Consider the following 25,734-nt stretch of genomic DNA (forward strand, 5'->3'; position numbering starts at 1 on the left):
TTGGGGGGGTTTAAGGGAACAAAACCCCCACAAAATTTTTATGGGGTGGACATAATTTTGTTTTAAGATGTTCCTGCCATATGAATGATACTGATACATGTCCATTTTCAATAAAAAATCTCTAATAGTTTTCGATATATTGAAAAAAAAATCGATTTTCATTTTGTAACTTCAAAGGGCTGTAACTTTTTTTATGAGCACATTTGTACTAAGGTAAGTTAGGTTCAATCGAACTATTTTTGACCCCAGAATGTGTGGTATAATTTATGACCAATCTTTTCGGGACACCCTGTATAACAAGAACATTTTATTGGAATTAAGGATTAGAACACTTAGATATTAGATATTTGAAGTACTGTTGTATGAAATGGAGAGCTGGATGTTTAAAACAGGATCATGTTAATAAATTACAATAATTTTGTTAATAGAAAAATAAATGAAGATACTCAGAGTAACGGGAATACTTTATTAGGTATAATAATATCAGGAATCCTTATTCACTTCACTTTCACTATACTATTACCTAATAGAACTACCCGGATTAACTCCTCAAAATCAACTAAAAGATCTTTTTTGGGGTCGTTTCCAGTCCGCGCGGTTCAGGATTTCACGAATAATTCAAGAAAATACTTGTCAAACATCATTACCGCCATTACTGGTACTACCAATGACATATAAGAGGATCAGAATCAATAGATTGACAGACTAAACGTAGTTCAATGTAGACCTAATAATTAAAAAAATCTCTTAATTAATGGAGTAGAGCATCATGTACCTAGTACTAATCCGTTGGCATCCAATGTAAGCCAAATTGTTTAACAGATTTCACCATGTAGTTAGAACATACATCTTGACCAGTGTTTGGCATTGTGGCTATTTAGCAAGGACAGAGAGTTCACTGATGATGGACTGATAAGTCCGAAAACGTTTTGAACGTAATCCGTTTGGATTTTTAAAATTTTTTTAGAATTTTTATTAAATATACCAACTACACTAGGGAGTTTTACTTCATGTTAATTTTATTCTCATTATAACTTTTTTTTTCTTGTACATGAATATACTATATATTGCTGAATAAAGAGGGCTTACTTTCTGTTCTTTAAAATGGTGTATCATCTATATTTAAATAATGGAAACCGAGTGATTCTTTGATAATTTTTTACCTGTATTATTTAAAATTATTTCTTTTACAAAAATTACATAAACATTAGTCTTAGAAAACATCACTTTAGTTAAAATTATTTAAACGTTGACATTTAAAAAATTTCAAAATCAAAGTCCATCTCTTCGTTAGCATTAGCTTCAATATCTTCCTCTGACACCTCAGTTATCTTAGAGTCCCACAATTAGTACCCATGCACATGCACCCTTTGCAGAATATTGAAAAACTAATTCCTATCTTCCTACAACCGCAGTTTTTTGTACATCCTTTGGTACATTTACATGCTATTTTTTCAGGCAAAGCTTGTGGTGCAGGAGCTTTGACAGTAAATATTGGAATTAATCCATATTTTGAAGTTTGCCCGGCCGAGTCAAGTGGATCCAAAGTATTACCTATAAAAAATAAGATTCAATCATAACACACAATCACATAAAAAAGTTATAAGGAGAAATTTAAAAAATAATCCTAAAATCAAAAATCGTTGCAAGTACTTATTACATTTTGAAAAAGCATATCTTATTCAAAAATAATCCTAGAATTTTTTATAATACACCATTTTAAAGTAAACAGAATAAGCTTTCTTTTTTATTATATAATATATACCTAAATGTAGAAGAAAAAAAGTTATAATGGGAAATTTAAAAAATAATCGTAAAAAATATAAAAACTTGTTAAAAGTATAAAATCTTGAAAAAGATAACCTCTTTAAAAGAAGTCGTACAACATTATACAGTAGAACATTTTAAAGGTAATTGATTCTATTCCTCTTACATGTACCATTGCATATGCCTAAAGTTGCGTAGAAAAAAGTTACAGAAAAATATTTGCGAAATAACAAGGAAAATTGCCCAAAATTGCTGTGAGTGGCGAACTTTGAAAAATCATATTGCGAAAACTGTAAATCCTAACGACCTCTACTAAGCATCATTTTAAAGAGAAAATATGTAAGTTTTTTTTCTGTGAAGCAATGTCTATACCTATATCCCCGTGGACAAAAGTTATGGGACAAGAAACAAAATTTCTTTCTTTTGGGTTTCTTTGGGCTTTTTCTTTTGAATATATTTTTGTAAAAAAAAGTATCTTTGACTTTAAAAAGTTATATTTAGATAGGAAATTTAACCAGGTACAATTTTTATGTAGACGTGTTTGTACCAAAAGTGCATAGAACTCACCCTAATGTAACCTGTGCCCAGGGACTAATTCACCCATTTCTCAAAAACGCACCCCTTTAAATGGTAGCACTCCGCGGTTTTTTCATATATAGAGATTCATTGACCATATGAAGTAATAAAACCCCGTTAACGTTGTAGTTCCTTTCTATAGTACATAATCAATAGCCTAATTCGTAATAATTCCGTTTTAAGCATAGTTTGATCATACGGTATTGTTTTGCGTTGGAGCCAGTCAATTATATTCTTGTTCTCATGATCATTTTTCAGTGCGTCATTAATTATGACGTCACATACTGTATTGGGTGTGTCGAGACTTATTTCATGTAATTATGGACGAATCTGACAGATGCCAGAATCGTACTTCGCCATAGGTAAAAAGCTTGTGGAATTAAACTAATTAGTAATTTAGTAGATTTGATTTTTACACAATATGTTAACATGTAGGTATTTTTTATAAAGGGGAATAAAATTAAAAAGTAAACAATATTGTTAATTAAATTTAGAAATATGGAAACATTAAAAAATTACACAAAACTATCCATAAACTGTGTTATTATCTTCTTCTCTAGCTGCTGTTTCCGCTTCAAAAGTTGGCAATCATCAGAGAGATCTTTATTTCTGAAACCGCGGCTCTAAATAATTCATTGTTATTACATCCAAACCAGTTCCTAAGGTTCTTCAGCCATGAGTTACGTCTCCTTACTATGGATCTTTTTTTTGCATAATGACCTGGAGTATTACTCCTCAGTCTCAGTTACGTCTCCTTACTATGGATCTTTTTTTTGTATAATGACCTGGAGTATTACTCCTCTCATTACATGTCCCATATATCTCAGTTTTATTCTTCTTTCTATTTGTTAATTCTTCTCGTTCCCTATGCGTAAGTCTCATTACCTCCACGTTGGCTATTCTATCTACTCATGAGATTTTTAGCACTCTTCGGTACATCTCAAATGTCTCTAGTCTCCTCACGCCAATGACTAACTTTTAACGAACTAAAATCTAAACCAAAACACAAAATAATGCACAAAAACGTTGTGAAACACAAGGGAAGTCGAATTCGAATTTCAAAATGACAGGTACACAAAATACTGACCTGAATAATAACCGTCACTTGACTCTTTGACACTTCTAAAAAATGGCCAAAATGGACGAAGTTTTCGTCAAATGTTCGTAATACGAGTATTTGATTGGCTAGAAAAAACGCGCATTCTAAATATCAACGAATCAAACGTAGGTTAGGAATAGACATCTTATGTATATAACCATTGTAATGCTGCATTATTTTTGTGTTAAATCACGGAGCTACCGCTTTTTCCGTCTCATCTAACTTAATGCATTAGAGAGAAATCGAAAAACTGTGACGCACTGAAAAATGATCATGAGAACAAGAATATCTACTTTTTTCCATGAGATCAGCTGACGTTATCGAAAACAACGACGTCATTATTTGGTTCTCCATACGTGAGAAAAGTAATCCTCAAAAACGTCGGGCTTCATTTCTTCATGGTAATGTTTAGTGGATTTTGAAACGAACTCAAATAAACCATTCTCCACAAAACCATGTTCGCTACCAATGTGCATGATTATTAATCTTCGACTCTTTCCTGCGGGAGCATTTAAAGCAGTGGAATATCCTTCTAGAAACTTTTTAATATTTTTATCTACCCTTACTTTTGAAACGATATGATTTTCCTTTAACCAAGATTTATCTAAATAGAAAATGCATCTTCCTTCTAATCTAAATTTTTTATCGTTCTCAAATATTGTGTTCGCCAACAAACAATCTCTTCTGTATCGTTCAATATAGGCTTTTTTCTTTGATTTTCATAGCAAAAACCGATTAAGTAATTACCATAAAATTATTATCTCTTATTTTCTTTAATGTTGCTTCCAATGTAGGAATCTCGTTGCTTAAATAGAACAAATGAACTCATGTTGTCCAAAGGACGTTTCTATGAGAGTCATAAATTTCCATTGGTTGTTTTTCTTCATGTCTTTTTGGCTCAGTAATGTTTCCTTGTTTTCTTTAACTTAATAATCTGTAAAAGGTTATTTCACTAACACATGTCATACTAAAGCACATAGTAATTAGATTATTAACCGTTTTTAAAGGTTGTTTATAAACAAGCGAGTCAGGTTTAAAACAGACGAACCACTTTGCAGCCCTTACTCTGCGGATCCACAAAGTGGCTGAAACAGGCGATTTTGTAGCCCAATGATTTTGTAATGGACGCTACAATGGCGAGGATCAGCGACCGTGGCCAGCCACTGTCGCTCGTGTGGAACGGCACGTTTAATTTACATAAGAATTTACTGCTTATCATCGGAAGCTACTTTGTGGATCCGCAGAGTAGCGCTACAGAGTGGTTCGTCTGTTTTAAACCTTAAGCGCCATAACAGACGGGCGACTGTGGCCGGCCACTCTGTGGATCTGTTACCGGTTAAACCCAGGTTAGGATTAACTAGTTTGGCCTAGGCCAAACTAGTTCGTCCTAAACGCGATAGGATAAACTAGTTTAGCCTAGACCAAACTAGTTTATCCTGACATTAATACGGACACTGCAGGATAAACTAATAAACATTATAGTATACCTACAAAGCCAAAATAAATAGATAAACTAAATAAAATACTCTGTAATTGGATGTAAGATAATTATTTTCATTAAAACGATAACGATTCGTCGTTTAAGCTAATGGACAATAATTGGGTATAATGTACTGTTAAATAATTTTTATGGGAAACATTTAGAGAATTAATTTGTGTCAAAGACCACGAGATCGTAAATTTTCATCGCCCTGTATATGACCAAAATTTGTAAATAAAATAATTTAGCCGTAAGCAGTGTTTCGTGGAATAGTAAAAGTTTAGTGGTTAAGTTTTTACGAACGGATTAATACATTTCCAAAACAATGAACTAGAATACGGTTGATTTAGAAAGTTAATTGTGCCGCTTTAGAATGGACAATAGACAATGTTTCTAAATGGCTTCCTAGAAAGAAAGGATCGTAAACAATTTTGTTCAGTTTAGAATAGAGGGTTTTTTTAGAATGTAAGTAAAATTTAATTATAATATCTCCTGGAAATTGACAAGACATAAAAATTTGTATACAATACTATTTGTTCTTAAGAAAAAAAGTAGGGATATGATTTATGGAGAATGTTTGTGATTGGCGAGGAGACCGATGGAGGGAGAATAGAGTGGTTGATTTTCGGATTGATGATTGAAAAAGAATTCACTGTGTAATTAAGATCGGAAGCAACCAGTCCAGTTTCGAAAGTAGTATTTTTGTGTAAAGTGGTTAATTTGGTGGCCGTGGAAGCAAATTCGTGTTTGAGACGAATTCGTGATCAAGTCGAGAAGTACAAACTCCTTGTGTCCGAATAGATTCTAGTTTCTTTCTGGAACGAGTAGCCGGTTTATATCAACTTGCACGAGATATCGAGCTGAGAGAAGAAATCTTGGAATTATAAAGATTGATATTGTTTGTATCGAGTCGGAGATTTAATTGAGGAGAGAATTCGAGCGAGTGCTGTTTTTGTTTGTGAAACAGTTTTAAGGAGAAGGACAGTGGCAGCATCAGTTGTGGGAGAATCGAGGACAACACAATCCATGAGAAGAAGTAAAGAAGATAGAAAAGGTTAGTCAGATTATTTGTGAAAAGAGAGAGTTGTTTTATATCACATACCATATTTGTTTTTTGTCAACTTAACAGTTTTACAGCATAATTTATGCATTCATAAATTCATAGAAGATATAAGTAATCTATTTAAAAAGTGAAAATTAAATTTTGTTTTTTTTTATATAATAATAAGAACAGTCTACCGAATCATTTGAATGAATTTTGGTCAAAAAAAGGAGATAGTAGAATTAAAGTTTTTTTTATTAGATAAGAAATTTTTACAACAGAATAAGCATACATTTTGAATCTTATATTTATGGTATAGTATATAAATAAATAATAGTTATACAATTTATATGATTTTGAGTATATTTATTTTCCCTGTTTTGTCCTGGATAAAGTAAGCAACGAGAAATACTAGAAGCTACAAACTAAAGGTAATACATTAATATCAATTAGCCCTGATAATATTTTTTATTGGAAAATTTTATTAAATTTTGGTTTTGTTTTCATGAGTAGCAATTAAAAGAATTAATTAATCGAATTAATAGGATGCTGATCAATTTCATAACAGAGAGAAAATACAGAGCACAATAGTACAAACAATCATATTATAAAAACCTCAATTATACCTCAACATAATAACATAGTATCATTGCCTTCTGAAATGAAAAATAATAAATCCCCTGGCGATGACGGAATAGTAATCGAAGCAATCAAACAAGGTGGAAATAAAATTATCCAGGCTTTGGCCAAACTTTTCACCCAATGCATTTACCAAGGAAAAACTCCTTCTCAATGGAACAATGCAGTCATTGTTTTATTACACAAAAAGGGTGACATAACAGATCTGAAAAACTACCGTCCTATCAGTTTGCTATCACACATATATAAACTTTTCACAAAAATTATCAAAAAAAGACTGGAGGCTAAGTTAGACTTCTATCAACCTAGAGAACAAGCTGGATTTAGATCTGGATATAGCACTAACGACCACTTACTGGTAATAAAAAATCTAATAGAGAAGTCTGCGGAATACAACAAACCATTGGCACTGATATTCGTGGACTACGAGAAAGCATTTGATACCATAAGCCAGCAGAAAATGTTAAAAGCATTGACAGAATGCCGAATAGACCATCGCTACATTAACATGATCAAATATATCTACCAAACGGCAACGGCTAGCGTAAGACTGTCTGAACAACAAACAAATACATTCTGTATACAGCGAGGAGTACGGCAGGGAGACACCATCTCACCAAAGCTGTTCACAACCCTTTTAGAACACACATTTAAGAAGGCAGATCTAAACGAATATGGTATCAATATAAATGGAGAGAAGCTCAGTCATTTGAGATTCGCAGATGACATTGTCCTTATAGCCGATCGTATGGATGATGCAATAATAATGTTGAACAAATTATATTACGCTTCCTTAGAGGTCGGACTAAAGATTAATATCAACAAGACGCAAATAATGACTAATCTGGTGCTAAATCGTAATATTGTTGTTGATGGAATGGATATTGAGCAGACTGCATCTTATAAGTACTTAGGACATGAAATTCGGTTGGGACGAGATAACCAGACGTGCGAACTCCCACGTCGCATAGGATTAGCCTGGGCAGCTTAACTGGTAAACTTAACTATGTATTTAAATCGGACTTGCCCATATGCCTCAAAAGGAAAATCTTTGACCAATGTGTGTTGCCTGTACTCACTTATGGAGCCGAAACATTAACACTAACAAAAAAGGTAGTGAACAAGATTCGCGTAACTCAGAGGGCTATGGAGCGCCAGATGTTGGGTGTCTCCCTGAGAGACCGAATCCCAAACGAAGAAATACGCCGTAGAACAAAAACAACAGACGCTGTCGAAAAAATCGTGTCGCTTAAGTGGAATTGGGCAGGACACGTCGCCAGATTGCCAGACAACCGATGGACAAAACGTATTGTCGAGTGGAGGCCGCGAGAAGAAGCACTACGGAGCAGAGGACGCCCACTAACCAGATGGGCCGATGATTTGAAACATGTTGTCGGTAACTGGATGCAAGCCGCACAAAATAGAGATGAATGGAAAGAGCTGAGGGAGACCTATGTCCAGCAGTGGACGCGTACGGGTTGATGATGATGATTGCCTTCTTGCACTTGCGTCTGTTTATGGAGCAGTTTTTGTTGAAGTTGCAATTGACAAAACCCTTTCCTGATCCAACTGAATTTTTCGTAGCTTATTAACACATTCGTGGACACGACTGCATATGCAGACACTTACAAAAGGGCATGACTATCTGCATATGAAGTTGTATCCGTGAATATGTTAAGTAAGTATATATAAAAACCAGAATACAGTTTCTGAAGGACACCAAGGTTGGTGCCAACTTTGTTAAATCCCTCGTCATTGTCTGAAGAATAACTCCAATGATGTTTCTGAGATCACTTTTGCCTTTTGTAACACCTGAAATATGTAGGTACCTATATTCAAATTATCTCCAATGTTGGCTGGCGGATTAGACTTGTCAGAAGTTGCTTTCATTTTGTTAGCCTGTGTCACACTGTTTTCTGTTACACTTCTTCTATATTTTTAATTGTCATTTTCAGATAAAGATACTTTTTTGGTTAACTTCTTCAACGTTAGCATCACTGTCTTCTCTTAGATTAACATTACAATTATTATCTATTATCTTCCTTTGTAAGTTATCTTCATCATGAATTTAATTTATTATTTCTTGCTGCAAAGATGAAGTCGAAAGTCCTAAACCAAGGCTCTGAAATATCATTAATGGTTACAGATTCGAGAGATTCAGTTGAATTCAGTTGCAATTCTAAGTATTGCGACTATTCTTTATATTTTATATGGTTATTTTTATTTTCAATTGTCTATTAGTTTATGCCTAATCATTATTGTTTTAATAAAATTGATTGTCTTACATCCCATTACAGTCTTTTATTCAGTTTATCCATTTATTTTGACTTATATCAATTATATTATAATGTTTATACTAGGCCGTACTAGTTTATCCTGCAGTGTTCGTAATAATAGCAGGATAAACTAGTTTGGCCTAGGCTACACTAGTTTATCCTATCGCGTTTAGAACACACTAGTTTGGTCTAGGCCGTACTAGTTTATCCTGCAGTGTTCGTAATAATAGCAGGATAAACTAGTTTGGCCTAGGCTAAACTAGTTTATCCTATCGCGTTTAGGACAAACTAGTTTGGTCTAGGCCAAATTAGTTTATCCTATCGCGTTCAGGACAAACTAGTTTGGCCTAGGCCAAAAGTTTCCGGATATGCCGATGTTTCTGGATAAGAGGCAAAGCAAGTGGGAGTGACGAGCGAATGGCTAGAGATGAGCGTGGATTGTTCTAGAAATATATTGGTGGATATGGATTGGTCTAGATAACGGACGAATTTTGTAAATAAAAGTTAGTGATAAGCTAGAGTTTGTAAAGTAAACTTGTATAAATACATAAATGAAGTCGTATATAAATACGAACAGCTCGTTTCATTATAATTGTAAGTTCCGTACAGTTGGTGTTACGGTGTGGAATAAATTAGTGACTTTTATTTTGAAAAGACTTTTGGACTTTTGTGCATTATTCGTCGGCAAATAATCGGAGGGCGTTAATTGTTCGGTATTCGGAAAAACTTTTAAAAGACATTTTGAAAAGTACGTATGTACCGACCAAAGATGTTGCTAGAAGACCTTTCCGTAAAACAGTGCGGGAACAGTTAGAGGAACGGGATGAAGACAGCAGTGGGACCAAGAAAACGCTGCAAACACGACTCGAGGGTGTCCTCAGGAGATATCCCAGAGACGTTCCACTTCCAGTCAGCGGAAGAAGCAATCTTATCGAAATTAAAAACTGTTTCTCAAACGATAGATGAAACTTCTAGAAAAAGCGACGAGAAATTCGAAAACGTTGCTAAAAAATTTGACGAGACTTCTCAAGTAATTAAATAGGTTTGTAGACAGAACAACGAGAAACTTGAAGAAGTTTGTAAACAGAACAACGAAAAACTTGAAGAAGTTTGTAGACAGAACAACGAGAAATTTAAAGACGTTTATAGAACATTCGATAAGATACAGAAAAGTGTAGACGACAATAAAGAAATGTTAGAAGAGAAGATCAAACAATTAGAGAATTTAGAAGAAAAGATCAAAGAATTAGAGAGCATAATAACCAATACGAAGATGCAACCACTAGTTAATGCAGTAGCGTTAGATCCTGTAGTGAAAGATAAAACACCGAGAGACGAAACATCGCATCATATGAGATTTAAACTACCACCATTTGATGGAAAGTCTTCTTGGTCCATATACCTTAGACAATTTGAAGCTATTGCGACCGCCAATCATTGGACCGAACAAGAAAAGGCTGTTTCCTTGACGATGCTCTACGAGATGATGCTGCAGATATATTAAAGTCAATTCCTAAGGGCCAAGAAAAATGTTACCAGACCTTGTTCAGTCGTCTAAAAAACGCTATGGAGATGCCCATCTACAACAAGTATACAAAGCACAACTTCGAAGTAGAAGTCAACGAGCAAGTGAGAATCTGCAAGAATTTGAAGCAGATGTGGCTCGTGTGGTGTGGTTAGCTTATCCGGAGGTGCCAGACAGCGTTTTAGAAGAAATTGCGGTAGATACCTTCGTCAATGGGTTGAAAGAGAGTGAACTAGAGAAAGCTTTGCGACTAGCAAGACCGAAAGTTTTAGATGAAGCACTTGCTATTGCCTTGGAACACGAAGCAGTTAGACAAGCTTCACGAAACACTCGAGTACTAACCGTGGAAAAAGGCGATAAGAGAAAAGATGAACGTTTGGAGGAAATGGTACGGAGAGTGGTTCGTGACACGAGGACGAAGAGACGCGTGAAGAGGACTGGAAGAGTTCGTTCAAATACAGATGCTCCCTCGAGACGACCATGCGGTGAAAGCTGTAATCACCGGCTTAAAGTAGAGGAACAACTTTGCCCTGTGAGACGAACCACCGTAGTTAATGAGCAATGGCAGCCTCAACAGTTACAAGACGCCCAAGAAGATGGTCCATGTATAAAGAGAGTATTGGATTGGATGCTTCGAGGTGAGAGACCTAGTTGGCAGAACATTAGTGCATCTACGGGCATGACGAGCGTGGATTGTTCTAGAAATAACGGCTGGTCTAGATAACGGACGAATTTTGTAAATAGAAGTTAGTGATAAGCTAGAGTTTGTAAAGTAAACTTGTATAAATAAATAAAGTCGTATATAAATACTAACCGCTCGTTTCATTATAATTGTAAGTTCGGTACATTATTATTAGTGTTAAGAGTTTTTAATTTGCTGGTGTCTTTTTTTTAAGTATATTATGTAATCAAACAAATTAATGCATAACTAATTTTTCAAAAATCACCTTATTGGTTTCAGCTACATCCATACGGCAATGGTTTATGATGACGTTGAGGGTAACTTCTATTTGAAGATTTGCAATTGTAATGAACTGCCAGTGCAAACAAATAGACTTTAGTATTTGTTGATTAATCTTTGATTTACTGCTTATATATTTATAAAGTTTATTTGGATTTCAGGCCCGAGGGACAATCAAAAGAAAAGAACAGAAGAAAACTCTGACGCACCATTTGTATTTTTGCATGAGAGACTTTGGTCACCACATTGGTGAAGATACAGAAATATATTTTTCGTTGTACGATGCTTCTAAACAAAAGTATATTACAGAACGGTTCCTAGTCAAAATTTCCAAAGATGGTTTTTCAAACTATGTTGAAAAACTGCACAGCAATTGCACTATTTTTGCGGTAAGTTTTATAATTAAACTTACTTAAAATATTAATTATATGTTATTTGACTTTTATACCTGGTCAAAAAATACCGGACACTTGCATTTCGTATGTTTTTTTTTAATTTCGTTAGTGTATAGTGGTTTTAAATGGTATTGTCATGTTTTCCGGCTGCTATAGGTACTGTGCGAAATCTCTATGTAGAAATTTTACTGCGAACTAAATTAAAACAATGCGAAGCTTTAGATCCGAAAATCTAAAGATTTCTACCATCTTCTACTAGAACGAAGTTCTAGTAACAACCCAAATTCTTCTAAAATTTGCAAGGTAAACGAACGATAAATAAGAATGAGACTGCGGGGAATCTAAGATTGCATTCCACAACCCGTCTATTTATTTATGTAAAATTCCATCGAATCTTGGTTCCCTGTACTCAGATAGGAGTAAAACTAATAAAATGAAAGACAGTTAATATTTCATTTTGTTTCAGAGGTAGACCATCATCATCCTACGTACGTTTCACTCTTTTCGAGATCTTCAGAGAGGCTCTGGTCTGCTCTTTGGTCTTGTCTACCTCTAAAACAAAATGAACTATTAACTGTCTTTCATTTTATAGTAGTTTTACTCCTATCTGAGTACAGGGAATCAAGATTCGATGGAAATTTACCTAGATAAATAGTCGGGTTGTAAAATGCAATCTTAGATTCCCCCTAATCTTCTTTTTATTTATCGTTGTTTTGCCTTGCAAATTTTATAAAGTAAATTATTGTCGCTACAGCGTCAAAAAGTAAATTATTTTCTTTTTAAAATCAATGGGAAAATCCCAATAGTTGGCTGTATACCATAGTTTAAAAAACTCATACAGAAGTAAAAACTTCAAATTGTATACTGGTATAAAATCGTTTATTAAAAACTGTCTAAAATGTCATCCAAATGGATTGCAAAAGTTTTCGTTCTAATTCAGAACATCTTCAGTGCCTAGTAGTCTAGGCGCCAAATAGAGGTCACCGTGTCCTTTTCAATTCTGATGGACAAACTCAACGGTTTCTTATGGATTTTTGGCTGCTGATGACTAATTTTGAGGGTGGAATTCGATCCGAATGGTCAAAAAATTGTTATAAATAATTTAATTGTTTATAAATTGTTATTAAGGCTCTGGCTCATAAACTAAAAGAGATAAAAAATAATGTTTTAAATAAAATTTGTTCGTTAATGAAAAACGAAGAAAAAAACGTTTAGAACTTAAGATATTGTAAAATTAGTGCACAATGCAAATTGCAAATTAAGTATTTTTCAAAGCTTTATCGATCGTAACTCGTCTTCTACGCATGCAAATGAGCGTTAGAAGGTCTAATTTTAAAGTTTAATGAATATGCTTCCAAACAAAGTTTGTTAAATTTACTTGTCTTTATTTGTTTTAAAGTTATATCCGTTTGAAGTTAAAATTTTCTTACAAAAATTGTACATTAATTTGTTTATAAGGGTTTCAAGCAAATTTGGGCTATAAAAATTTATACTTTAATTAACAATAATGATAGAAAAACTCAAAGAGGACATTTTGAGCTTAAGAAAATGTTCGTATGTTTATTTTTGGCCAAAATATCGATATTTTAATAGCGCGCTTTGAGGCGCGAGATTGGCTCACCGCGTAAAGGTTCACGCGCTAACTTCTCGATGCAAATTATAATTACTATGTATATATATATATATATATATATATATATATATATATATATATATATATATATATATATATATATATATATATATGTTATCTTCATTTTTCATTTTTGAAGAATATAATAAAATTTTATCATATAATTTTTATAATTAAATCATCATACTGTACCTCGTATCACCTTTCATTCTATTTACTTTGTCTTCTATTTTTTGTACTAAATGAGAAAAAACATTAAAAACTAATATTTCAGAAATATAACTAAAAGTAAGTTCATATTATTTATAAATACTATTTTTACAAACATTATCTTTCATGCATCTGCATCGAGATATGCAAAGAATCTCAGCTTTTTTACATCTGCATAAGTTCTTAGAGCAATTTTTACAGTTACATGATGGTACTAAGTCTGTTCTTGTAGGCAGTAAAACTAAAACTTTCTGGGGCTTCAGAGTCTAATTATCTATATGATATCCATATAAAGTGGATCTAGTTCTTTTGCAACATCATCAAGGCACATTAATTGTGTATATGCCGCCACAACATAAATGCTCGTTTTATATGCAATGATGATGCTGTAAAAGAACTCGATCCATTTTTATATGGATATCACAACATATTGGCTCATTTGCATGTGTAGAAGCCTAGTTACGATCGATAAAGCGTCGAAAAATACTTACATACATACTTGACTGTGAGCCGATTTTGCGCCTCATAGCGCGCCATTAAAATATCGATATCTTGACCAAAAATAAACTAACGAACATTTTAAAATACTCAAAATGTTCCTTTTGAGTTCTTCTATCATTATTGTTAATTAAAGTATAAATGTTTACAGCTCAAATTTACTTGAAACCCTTATAAACAAATTAATGTACAATTTTTTGTAGAACAATAGTTTAGTTTGAAAAATTTAGTTAGAAAGTTAGAAATTTTATTTGAAACATTCTTTTTTATCTCTTTTAGTTTATGAGTCAGAGCCTTATAAACAATTTATAAACAATTAAATTGTTTATAACAGTTTTTTGACCACTCGGATCGAAATCCACCCTCGAAATTCATAATCAGCATCCAAAAATCCATAAGAAACCGTTGAGTTTGTCCATCAGAATGGAAAAGGACACGGTGACCGCTCTGGCGCCTAGACTATAGAATGAAGTATAGATTCCTTTACAATAGATTGCCTAATGCCTTTACAATAGATTCTAATATTTAAATAATTTAAATTGCATTTTCAGACATTTATTAACAACCATTACTAAAAACCCAAAATTAAACTACACTTTTTGAAGTTTTTAACCAAAAATTGGCTTTATCTTGTCATATCACGTCACTCTTGTCATATTGAATGTCCATTTTCTATTTTATCAGTTGGTCTGTGCCCATTGAACTGGCAAGTACCTAGCATTTTCGAGCAGGGAAACATATTGCCCTTTGAGCATGTATTCAAATATATCTAACAACATCGACTTGTAGTCACCATATTTTATTAAAATATAATATGTAAACCATATATTATATTATGGGGTTACCACTTTAAATAGTATGCTAGTTTCAAACTACTCAGCAGAATGTAAGTATTACCACATGTTTTTTCTTTCTAACAGTCACAATTTTAACCTTTTTGCTTTAATTTAACGTGGAAATACTTCATTCTAGGCACTGAAGATGTTCTGAATTAGAACGAAAACGTTTTGCAATCCATTTGGATGACATTTTAGATAGTTTTTAATAAACGATTTTATACCAGTATACAATTTGAAGTTTTTGAAGTTATACTTCTTTACGCGCGATATGAGGGTAAATTTTTATATGTTAAAACCTACGATCCGGGCGCATGCGCATTATAACTTTGTTCTGATTGGATGTTCAAATGACATGTCAAAAATTATTCAATATGGCGGCTGTGGCACAGCTGTGGTTTCATAGAGAAATAAAAAGAATGTTGTTTTTATTTCTCTATGTGTGGTTTGATTATTTATGGTTGTTGCGTTTTGAAATTTGTGGGAAAAGAAACAACAAACAAAAGTTAGTTAATAGTTATACTGCCTTTTTAAATAGTTTTCATATATATTTTTGGACTTTTGGACAAGGAAATCTCATTCTAATTTGGTAAGTAGTTTTTATTATAATCATATTGTAATTATACATTTGGATTAGGTTGGAATAAATTTATTTTCTCAAGAATGGGGATTTTAGAGAGAAATCCGAAATTAGGTCCGATTTTTATTTTTAAATTATGGTTTTTTGGCGTAGATTTATTTATCTAGTAGGTATGTAATGCTTTGATTTACATACTTAATTTGATTACCAACAAAAGTTCTACCAATCTTCATCTAATATATTGTTTTCTTACTGCTTTGTCATATTTTAATATTTTCTTCCACAAAAATCAAACTACATAATTTGATTAGGTAAATTCAGAACAACTGTCAAACAGTAAAACGTTCAGTTGCCCTATTTTTTCACATGACAAATAATGTGTAATTGGATGAGTGAGTCTAGGCTTCGATTACGAATCAAAGCGTCCCCAAATTCGCGGGTTCGAATCCCGATGCAAGTTTTTATTTTTTTATTTTTTTATGCATTTTATGATTGTAAGTATATTTGTTATATAATTTTTTTCAGAAAATGCGTATTTAAAATTTTTGCCAACAATTATTATCGTTCAGAAATCATTTTTTCTTTGTGGCATTTTTCAATGTGTTTGTGTGCGTTTTATTCTTTTATTTTTTAAAATTTTTGGTATTGTCTTAATAAAAATTTTTGGAAAGTAGTAAGTATTAAAATTCGTTTAATATTTAAACAACATATAAATAAACTGTTTAAAGTACATTATATCAATTTCGTTCAAATCACATAATATGTAATAGAAGTATAACTTCTTACGTGCGTACAAAGTACACACACATTCTTTTTTACTTCTGTATGAGTTATTTTCTTTTTAGTTCAGAGCAGACCATAGGCCTCTCTAAAGAACTCAAAATAGTGAAACATACGTAAGAGGATGATGGTCTACCTCTGAAACAAAAGAAAATATTAACTGTCATTCATTTTCTACTTTTTAATTTTGCTACGTCAAGACGGAGTGTCGGTGGATTTTACGTACCTTCTGGTGACAACACTTGCCCGAGGTGAGGGCCGTTTTTCATTTGTTTCCTGACATAATAAAACACTATTGGCAGTATGAATTTTCGGGGGAAACTTTAGTTGGGTAGTTTTCCCTTGCTTTCTCAACGTTGCATTTACCAGTTCCTTTTTTTTTGGGAGGTGATAATCTTCAAAATACCCTCTGGGAAGGTGTCCCAAGTTTGTCGGATTCCCTGACCCCCTCTTTCTCCAGCCGACCGGTCTAGAACCGCACTTAGCGTGCATATCTGACCCGCCGACCTTACTCTTAACTTCCCTCCGGCACTCTTCGCGTGCGCAAAGAAGCGAGAAGAAGCCACATGTAATAAAATGTAACAAGAAGATAAAAATAATAAAATACAATTGAAACATAAAATAGTATTCTTTTAAACTTAACAATAAGTAAAACATGGTGCATTCCATGAGTTTGGCGGCCTCCTAGCCTCCCCCCCCCCCGCAAGACCCTCACACCATACCGGCCGGTGAAGCGACCGTCCAGCGCAACCCTCCCGCGGATGGGGCGACCGGGATGCCCCCCTCACGATGGAACTAGCAAAACAGAACCAGTTGGTAATTACGAGCAACGCGAAACATTCTTACTTTCATCAATTCATTCATTCAATACACACATTCATTAAAAATCTCAGACTTAAAACAAGGAGGCAGTTGGCGTAGGTTGGATGTAAAAGGTCCTCCCCCGCCAGCTGCCCCAGAACGGACACGGGTAGAACAAGGAAAACATAAATCAAAACAGAAACAAAACGAGAAACACAAGAGGCACTCAGCCTGAGTAGAAGGTAAAAGTCCCCTACTGAATGCCTCTTGAGACATGCACCACAGTTAAATAAGATTAGAATAAAAAATGTTATATAAATAAAATTGATAAATAAATAAATAGATCGATAAAACATAATAAATAATATAAAATAAGGGCAGTCAGCGTAGATTGGATGTAAAGGGTCCTCCCCCGCTGACTGCCTTGCATGACACAAACACGTTAAAAAAATGAATAAAAAAATAAATAATGACGATTGGTCATCCCGCTTGCAGACGCCTCTCTTTTTCCTCTTTGTGCTTGATTGTCTTGGTGACAAAAGCAATGATCAAGTCGAAGTCTCTCTTGCTATCGATAGCTTTATCGATTAGCTCATGAGGCTCGCCTAGGGGGGTCCCAGACCCAGCTGCAGCTCGGTACGCCCCGCGTGATATGCAGGGCACTCAACAACATGCTGCGCGTCATCCACCACTCCACAGTCGGGACATAGATCGTCCCCCCGTCTTCCCTATACGATAGGTAAATTTCCTAAACGATCCATGTCCCGTCAAGAATTGTGTGAAGTAATAGTTGACGCGCCGATGCCGGCAATCGTACCATCTCACCACATCCGGAATCAGGGATCTCGTCCAGGCTGCCTTCTCGACTTCGGCTGTCCATTCCCTCTGCCACATCTGTAGACTTCTCGTCCTTTCTTGTGGTCCTGAATCTATTGCCTCCTTGCTCCTTTGGTACATTCGGACTCTTTCTCCGGTCAGGATGTGCACCGGCCCAGCACCAGCATTCCCAGTTCCTAACATGGAGTACCGGCGCTGTTTGTAGCGGCCACTCTGGATCAGACGCTGCTGTGAATCTATATTATACTTAAGGTCCAGTGTTATACCCCACAGAACTTGGCTCCAACCTGAACTTCGCCATCTATTCCCTCCGATCTACTGAAGTAAACCCACGTGAGAGATACAGGTGACTCTGTACTCCGGGAGGCATCTAAACATTCCGTATATGTATTTGGACCATAGGAGTTTTCTATTGGTTCGTTGCAGCACGCGGTCATATTTTAACCAATAGGCGGCGAGGTTCCAGATGCATATACGGAATGTTAGTCGGTCTCAAATTCATATACGGAATGTTAAATACCGTACACCGAAAAAGATAAGTTTTTTTAGAGTCTTTTAAAAGGAGATTGATTTTAAAATACTTGTTACAGTATTATTAAATAAAAATAAAACAATTATAGTATTTCGAATGTTATTTGGTGCGAAATTCATATGCGGAATGTTAATTATTCGTAGACCAAAAATGGGACTTTTTATTAATCAGTTAAAGGAGACTGATTTTAGAATACCTATTTTATTGATGTATTATTAAAGAAAAATAAAACAATGATTAGGTACCTATTTGGTGCGAAAATCATAAATGGGATGGTATAGATTTGAGAGACATATTTCTTTATTTGACTAAGGTTTCGCTTTCTCAGAATTTTTAATGACTTGCACGTGTTGTTAAGTATGTTTAGATCTGTTTCAGTGCTATTCAATTCAATTCTGTTGAAGTTTAGGGCTGTGTGCTATCAGACGAAAATAAATGTTAACTTGGTTATAACGTTTGCGGTTGTGTTTTAAATATTATTTATTCTGGTTTATATATTTATTTTGGTCTACGAATAATTAACATTCCGCATATGAATTTCGCACCAAATAACATTCGAAATACTATAATTGTTTTATTTTTATTTAATAATACAGTAACAAGTATTTTAAAATCAATCTCCTTTTAAAAGACTCTCAAAAAAACTTATCTTTTTCGGTGTACGGTATTTAACATTCCGTATATGAATTTGGGACCGACTAACATTCCGTATATGCATCTGGAACCTCGCTGCCTATTGGTTAAAATATGACCGGTGCTGCAACGAACCAATAGAAAACTCCTATGGTCCAAATACATATACGGAATGTTTAGATGCCTCCGGGAGATGGGCTTAATTTAGCTTTTATTGCCTTAGTAACTTAAAAAATAAATTAATTTTAATATGTATAATAAATCAGCATTGCATTTTCTTCTTCTTAAGGTGCCTTCTCCATTACTGAAGGTTGGCTAAAAGTACAGCAAATTGCGCTCTATTTTGAACTATTCTTAGTATCGAATGTGTGTCCATGCCTGTCCAGTCTCTTACGTTCTTCAGCCTGGAGCATTTTCTTCTTCCTGGACCTCTTGTTCCTTCCATTTTCCCTTCTATTATGAGTCGTAAAAAGTTGAATCTTTCTCCTCTATAGATATGTGCTAGATAACTCGTTTTTTACAATATTTAGGAGTTCTCTCTCAGAACCTCGTCGTTGGTCACGTGCTATGTCCAAGAGATCTTCAGCATTCTTCGAAAAACCCACATCTCAAAGGCTTCTATACGCCTGATACCTACTTGTAATTCCGAGAGTCCATGTTTCGACTCCGTATAACAATATCATTGTTTATATAGTAATAGTTGGTCAACCTAACCCAATAGATTTGTTTGATTCTAATTGAGACAGTCACCCGATGTCACCACCATTTCTCTCGGGGTCGCAACGTCAGGCGTAACTAGGATAAATACAAAATGCATAGACACCAAGGTGGATACGATCCTATTCATAACACACCAACTCGCATCAGAGCCTATTTTATTTCAAATCAGGCCCGAGGCACTACACACCTTTCGGGCCCCTAAATATAATTTAATAATAATAATGTTTTTAAATAAATTTAATTAATTAATAGAAAAATAGTTGCACCAGAAATTTTAATTTTTATTAACGAAAAATAAAATTTATATTTAAGGGCATAGGCGCAAAATGTCGCCTGTCAAAATGTTCAGTGTGTTTTAAATGTATTAATTTTTGTCGAATCCTGAGAAAACTAATGAATATTTTTGAAAAATTTAAACGCAGAATGAAATATTACGGAGGGTAGAAAGTCCCTGGAAACTTTCATGTTTGTTTTAATAAGTTGTTACTGGGGTGAAAAAAAAAAGAGAAAATTTAGTGTGATTTAGTGATTTTTAATTTTAAATATCTCATTCAAAAAACTTTTTGTTTATTCTAAGAGATTTCTACCCTCGGTCACAATGTAGTGTTTCATTCTGCGATAAAATTTTTCAAAAATACTCATTAGTTTTCTCATGATTCGAAAAAATGAATACATTTAAAACACATTGAGCATTTTGACAGGCGAAACAGCTAAAACAATTATTAAACATTGTTTAATTATAACTCTTATTGTTATCATTTATAATTTCCTGTTCGTAAAATCAAAGAATTTTGAAAATTTATTTTGTTATTGTAATAAAAATGTTTTTTTTTTTGTTATCTTTCCGGGCCCCATTAAAATACGGGCCCGAGGCAGGTGCCTCACGGGCCTAGTGGTAAAATAGGCCTTGACTCGCATACATATTAAGAAAAATAAATATGTGGAAGAATATTTTATTTAGAAGTTGAATTAATGATGTAATGCTAGATATTATACAGTACGTAAATCGTTCAGTTGGACATAGAAAATAAACATTGAGATCATTGTGGCAACTGCGTTAACCTGTGTTAGTTGAAGCTTCTATCCGAGTACGAGTTTCTGGTGCAGTAGAGCTGTTATAACGAATATAATGAGTGAATTTGGCGGCAAGGCTGTTCATAAATAAATCAAAAACAATGATTATGAATAGTGAGATTAATACTTAGGTAAATAGTTTTACTTTAATTTTTAATATCTTTTTTATTCAAAAACTAATTTCAAAATTAAACAGACACAGTTTTCCATTCCCTTAGGCCAAAAATATTTAGCTAATACATTGTCATGTTTTGACGTTTATTTGTGCCAGCCGAAATGAATTGTCAATTAATGCTCCTTAATGCTAACCACCATAATTGTCGTCGAGAGAGCAAAGTTGCCATAATTATCTCAATATATATTCCCTATACGCTCTGAGCTTCGCTGGTGTCGCTCCTGGTGGATTACTAATTCAACTTTCACCGGTAATTTTTAAATTTATTATTTAATTGTTATCGCTTAATATTTACAACGCAAAAAAGTAATTAAATTGTAATCGATTTTTTTAAGATTTTGCTAATCATTTTGACGTTCTATTGATAAAATATGAATTTCTTACTTCGGATACTTTCACAATTATCGTGTAGATGGCGTCAAGATTAATACATTAATTTATAATTACATATTACGGAACATTAAAAAAACTTAAATTCAGTATTTAAAACGTAAGTATATTTAAGATAAAAATATGATTTTTATCATAATATCATAATATCATAATATCACAGCTTTGACCAACTAATATTTTTTATAATTAATGTTTTTATTTTAATTTTAAATTAATCACTTTGACATTTATGTCAAATTTCCGGTAAACGTTTACAAACTTGCCACTACATGAAGTCATTAACCTTTAACTACCCGCTCATCAAGTTATACCATAACTACACGCGTGGCGTACTTTATACGTCACAAGAAAATACACTTAAAAACAGCGAATTTGTTTTTTTTTTAAAAATACACTTAGCTGTTTGTTATAAACCTTATTCGGCATCATTGAATACTTGGAGTTCCTTCTCAGTAAGCCAATTGGGATTTATAACTGGAATCATGGAATAACTGGGTTCAATAAAAATTTGTTTGAAATGTGATTTTTTACAGGAGAAAAAATATTGTTTATAAAGGAAAATATATTTTGTGTCATAATGACTAAAATCAATTGAAATAATATTACTACTTATCGGCGTATATTGTCCACCACGGGAAACAACAAATAATAAACTGTAAGTTATTATCTTCCCAGAACGCCGATTATAACGAAACTAAAACCAAATTGTAAAGCACATTCTAGTGATAGGTTAGAAAGATAAACAAGGCCAAAAATTAAATTTTTAAATATATTTGCAGTAGAATTCTTATATCTGGCGTACAAAATACGCCAGCGCGTGTAGTTAAAGGTTAAGTGCGTTCGCGGGTGCCTGTCGGCGACTAGTCGGCGACAAATTAGCAGCAAAACGCATGCGCACTTTAAAATAATATAAATAATATCGTTAATAGATATATACACAAGGTATATTTTCCTAGTATAATTTAATAATTAGTTATTAATATTAATTAAAAGTAAATATACCTTGTATATTTATCTATTAACGGTATTTTTTATATTAAGTGAGGTTAGAAATTGTCGGCGACAATTTGTCCACTGTACCCGCGAACGCAACTATTTTCTAAATATATTCTTCCATAACTATATGTATTTATTTTTCTTAATATGTATGCGAGTTGGGGTGTTATGAATAGGATCGTATCCAATTTGGTGTCTATGCACTTTGGATGTATCTTAGTTACGCGTGACATTGCGACCCTGACAGAAATGGTGGTGACATCTCGTGAATATTTCAGTTATTAGAATCAAACGAATTTATCTATTGGGCTGACCAACTATTATTAAACCTACGTGCATAGAAATCGGCCCACTTAAAAATTTTATCATTTTTGATGTCTCATATTTCCTAAACCTGTTGGCCGATTTAAGCGATATTTTGAACATGTTATAGCACGATTCTTTAATAATACCAGTGTAATAATATTGTTGCTAAACAGGTAAATTTTCATTGTATACCGGGTGTACCAATCAAACTGTGTTTTCTTCTCAAAGTTCGCATCACCCTGTAGAATATTCTAGCATTTGTAAAATACTGAAATTAAAACCTAACTATAGCCTCAGGTTTTTCTTAACATTCTGTTGTTTGATTCATTCGTTTATGTTCGATAATAAAAAACTTAGGTACTTTAACAACTAGACATGTTCTTCATCAATATCATCAATATCAACGGTGTTTCTAAATAAGTGCGACAAACTTTAATTTTAATTCTGCATGAAAAAATAATGACAGTTGGCTTTATAAACGAATGTCCACAAATGTTTCGTTTCCGAGATACGGGATGTTGAATGTTTTCTTGCAAACTGACGATTTATTTATTGCTTTAAAACCGGTTGAGATATGCCAATGAAATTTGGTGGGTTTTAAGGCGTAGTTCTTGCACATTTTTTGACATACAACTAATAATTTAATATTCACCATTGGCCTGCATACGGGTCATATTACCCGGTCATATTACCCGTATGCACGCCAATGGTGAATATAAAATTCTTAGTTGCATGTCAAAACATGCGCAATAACCATCTCTTAAAACCTACCAAATTTTATGTGCATATCTTAACTGGTTTTAAAGCAATAAATAAATCGTCAGTTTGTAAGAAAACATTCAACATCCCGTATCTCGGAAACGAAACATTTGTGGACATTCGTTTATAAAGCTAACTGTCATTATTTTTTCATGCATAATTACCCCTTAAAGTTTGTCGTACTTATTTAGAAACACCGTTGATATTGATGATATTGATGAAAAACATGTCTAGTTGTTAAAGTACCCAAGTTTTTATTATCCAACATAAACGAATGAATCAAACAACAGAATGTTAAGGAAACCTGAGGCCATAGTTGGGTTTTAATTTCAGTATTTTATAAATGCTAGAATATTCCACAGGGTGATGCGGACTTTGAGAAAAAAACACAGTTTGATTGGTACACCCGGTGTACAATGAAAATTTACCTGTTTAGCAACAATATTATTACAGTGGTATTGCTCAAGAATCAGGCTATAACATGTTCAAAAAATCACTTAAATCGGCCAACAGGTTTAGGAAATATGAGACGTCAAAAATGACCAAATTTTTAAGTGGGCCGATTTCTATGCACGTATGTTTATATAGACAATGGCAATATGGAATAAATTAATGTTTTTACAAATCGGTATCGGATATCAAATTATAAGGTAGAGGAAATAGGACTTTTTTATTCTTTGAAAAGCGGACCTAGTATTAGTATACTCTATACGAGCACGTATTTCGACCTCGTGGTCAAGATCGTTTGTTATCCAGCCAATCCAGCTACCAAGATACTGGAATCTTTGTAGGGGTTCTCTCTGTTTGTTCCCTAGTTATGACATTCAAAAGTCGTTTACGTATTCTCCGTTGATTTTTATTCCTTCTTCAATATTTTCAAAGGCATTGTGAAAGATTTTTCCAAAAAAAAATTATGTATTATCAAAATTTTGAAACAGTTTTAAAAGTTAAATTAATGATTTGATTATTTTCCTTAAAAGCCAATATAAATTAATTAGGTACCTTAATTTATTTATAAAACTGGAAAAGAAATATGTATAATATAATAATTCGTTTTCTGTTTTAGGATTTGGGCAGTGCAGAATTAAACAAAGATATTTATATAGTTGCTCATATAATGAGGATAGGAAGAATGTTATATTCTGATAGTTCGAAAAAGACTGATAAACTGGCAGCTCAACAGCAGATATTTAAAAGGCCGCATGGGGTAGCTGTGCAAAACTTAGGAGATTCTTTAACTAGTAAAGAAAGTGATACTGAAGAAAAGGAATTTAATATGAAGGTACCTAATATAGTTAAAGATTATGTTAACGATGTACTAGTGTTAGAAACTTAGAAATACATACACGTTGGCTTTAGTACTATATCCAATTCGGTACTTGATATTTCTTTTGTTTCTTAAGCCGGACTCAAACGACTCGTGTACTTGGCGAATAATCTTTACCTGCGTATTCGCAAGTATACTTGGAGGGGATACGAGAAACGATCGTGCGCGAACGGCGGAGAAATCTTGCAACTTTCGTAAATAAATCATTGTCAATTGAAATTATCAAATTGACGTATATTTCATACCTACTGTCATTGACGAAGAAAAATTATATGTTGCTCCACAATATTGATATGATATGCAATTATTATACATTCACTGGCACAAAAAACGGGCAGCCCAAAAAATGGGTCGTTTTTAATGTCTTGTATTTCCTAAACCTGATGTCCGATTTAAGTAATTTTTTTAATATGCCTTATTCTTTAACAATATCGCTGTAATAATATTGTTGCTAGACAGGTACATTGTCATTGTATACAGGGTGTACGAATTAAACTGTTTTTTCTCAAAATTTGGAACACCCTGTGGAATATTCTAGCTTTTATAAAATACTGAAATTAAAACCCAACTATAGCCACAGGTTTTCTTAACATTCTGTTTTTTTTATTCATTCGCTTATGTTGGATAATAAAAAAGTTAGGCACTTTAATAACTACCCCTGTTTTTCGTCAATACAGGGTGTTTTTAAATAAGTACGGCAAACTTTAAGGAGTAATTCTGCATGATAAAATAATGACAGTTTGCTTTATAAACGTATGCCTGCAAATGCTTCGTTTCCGAGATAGGGGGTGTTGAAATTGTTCTTACAAACGGACGATTTATTTATTGTTTTAAAACGGTTTGTGATATGCAAATGAAATTTGGTAAATTTTAAGAAATAGTTA

The 25,734-nt window shown here is 33.5% G+C and overlaps 1 protein-coding gene across 2 annotated transcripts in view; it reads left to right on the forward strand.

Moving 5' to 3' along the window:
• Positions 1–25,734, forward strand: part of LOC114336054 (dedicator of cytokinesis protein 3) — a 403,673-nt gene that overhangs the window by 246,766 nt on the left and 131,173 nt on the right. For both annotated transcript variants that reach the window (XM_050659323.1, XM_050659324.1), the window contains exons 5-6: positions 11,527–11,754; positions 24,590–24,805. In XM_050659323.1, the coding sequence (XP_050515280.1) occupies positions 11,527–11,754; positions 24,590–24,805 (444 nt within the window). The remainder of the gene's footprint in view (positions 1–11,526; positions 11,755–24,589; positions 24,806–25,734) is intronic.

The sequence above is a fragment of the Diabrotica virgifera genome, chromosome 8 (genome assembly GCF_917563875.1).
Source record: "Diabrotica virgifera virgifera chromosome 8, PGI_DIABVI_V3a".
NCBI lineage: Eukaryota > Metazoa > Arthropoda > Insecta > Coleoptera > Chrysomelidae > Diabrotica > Diabrotica virgifera.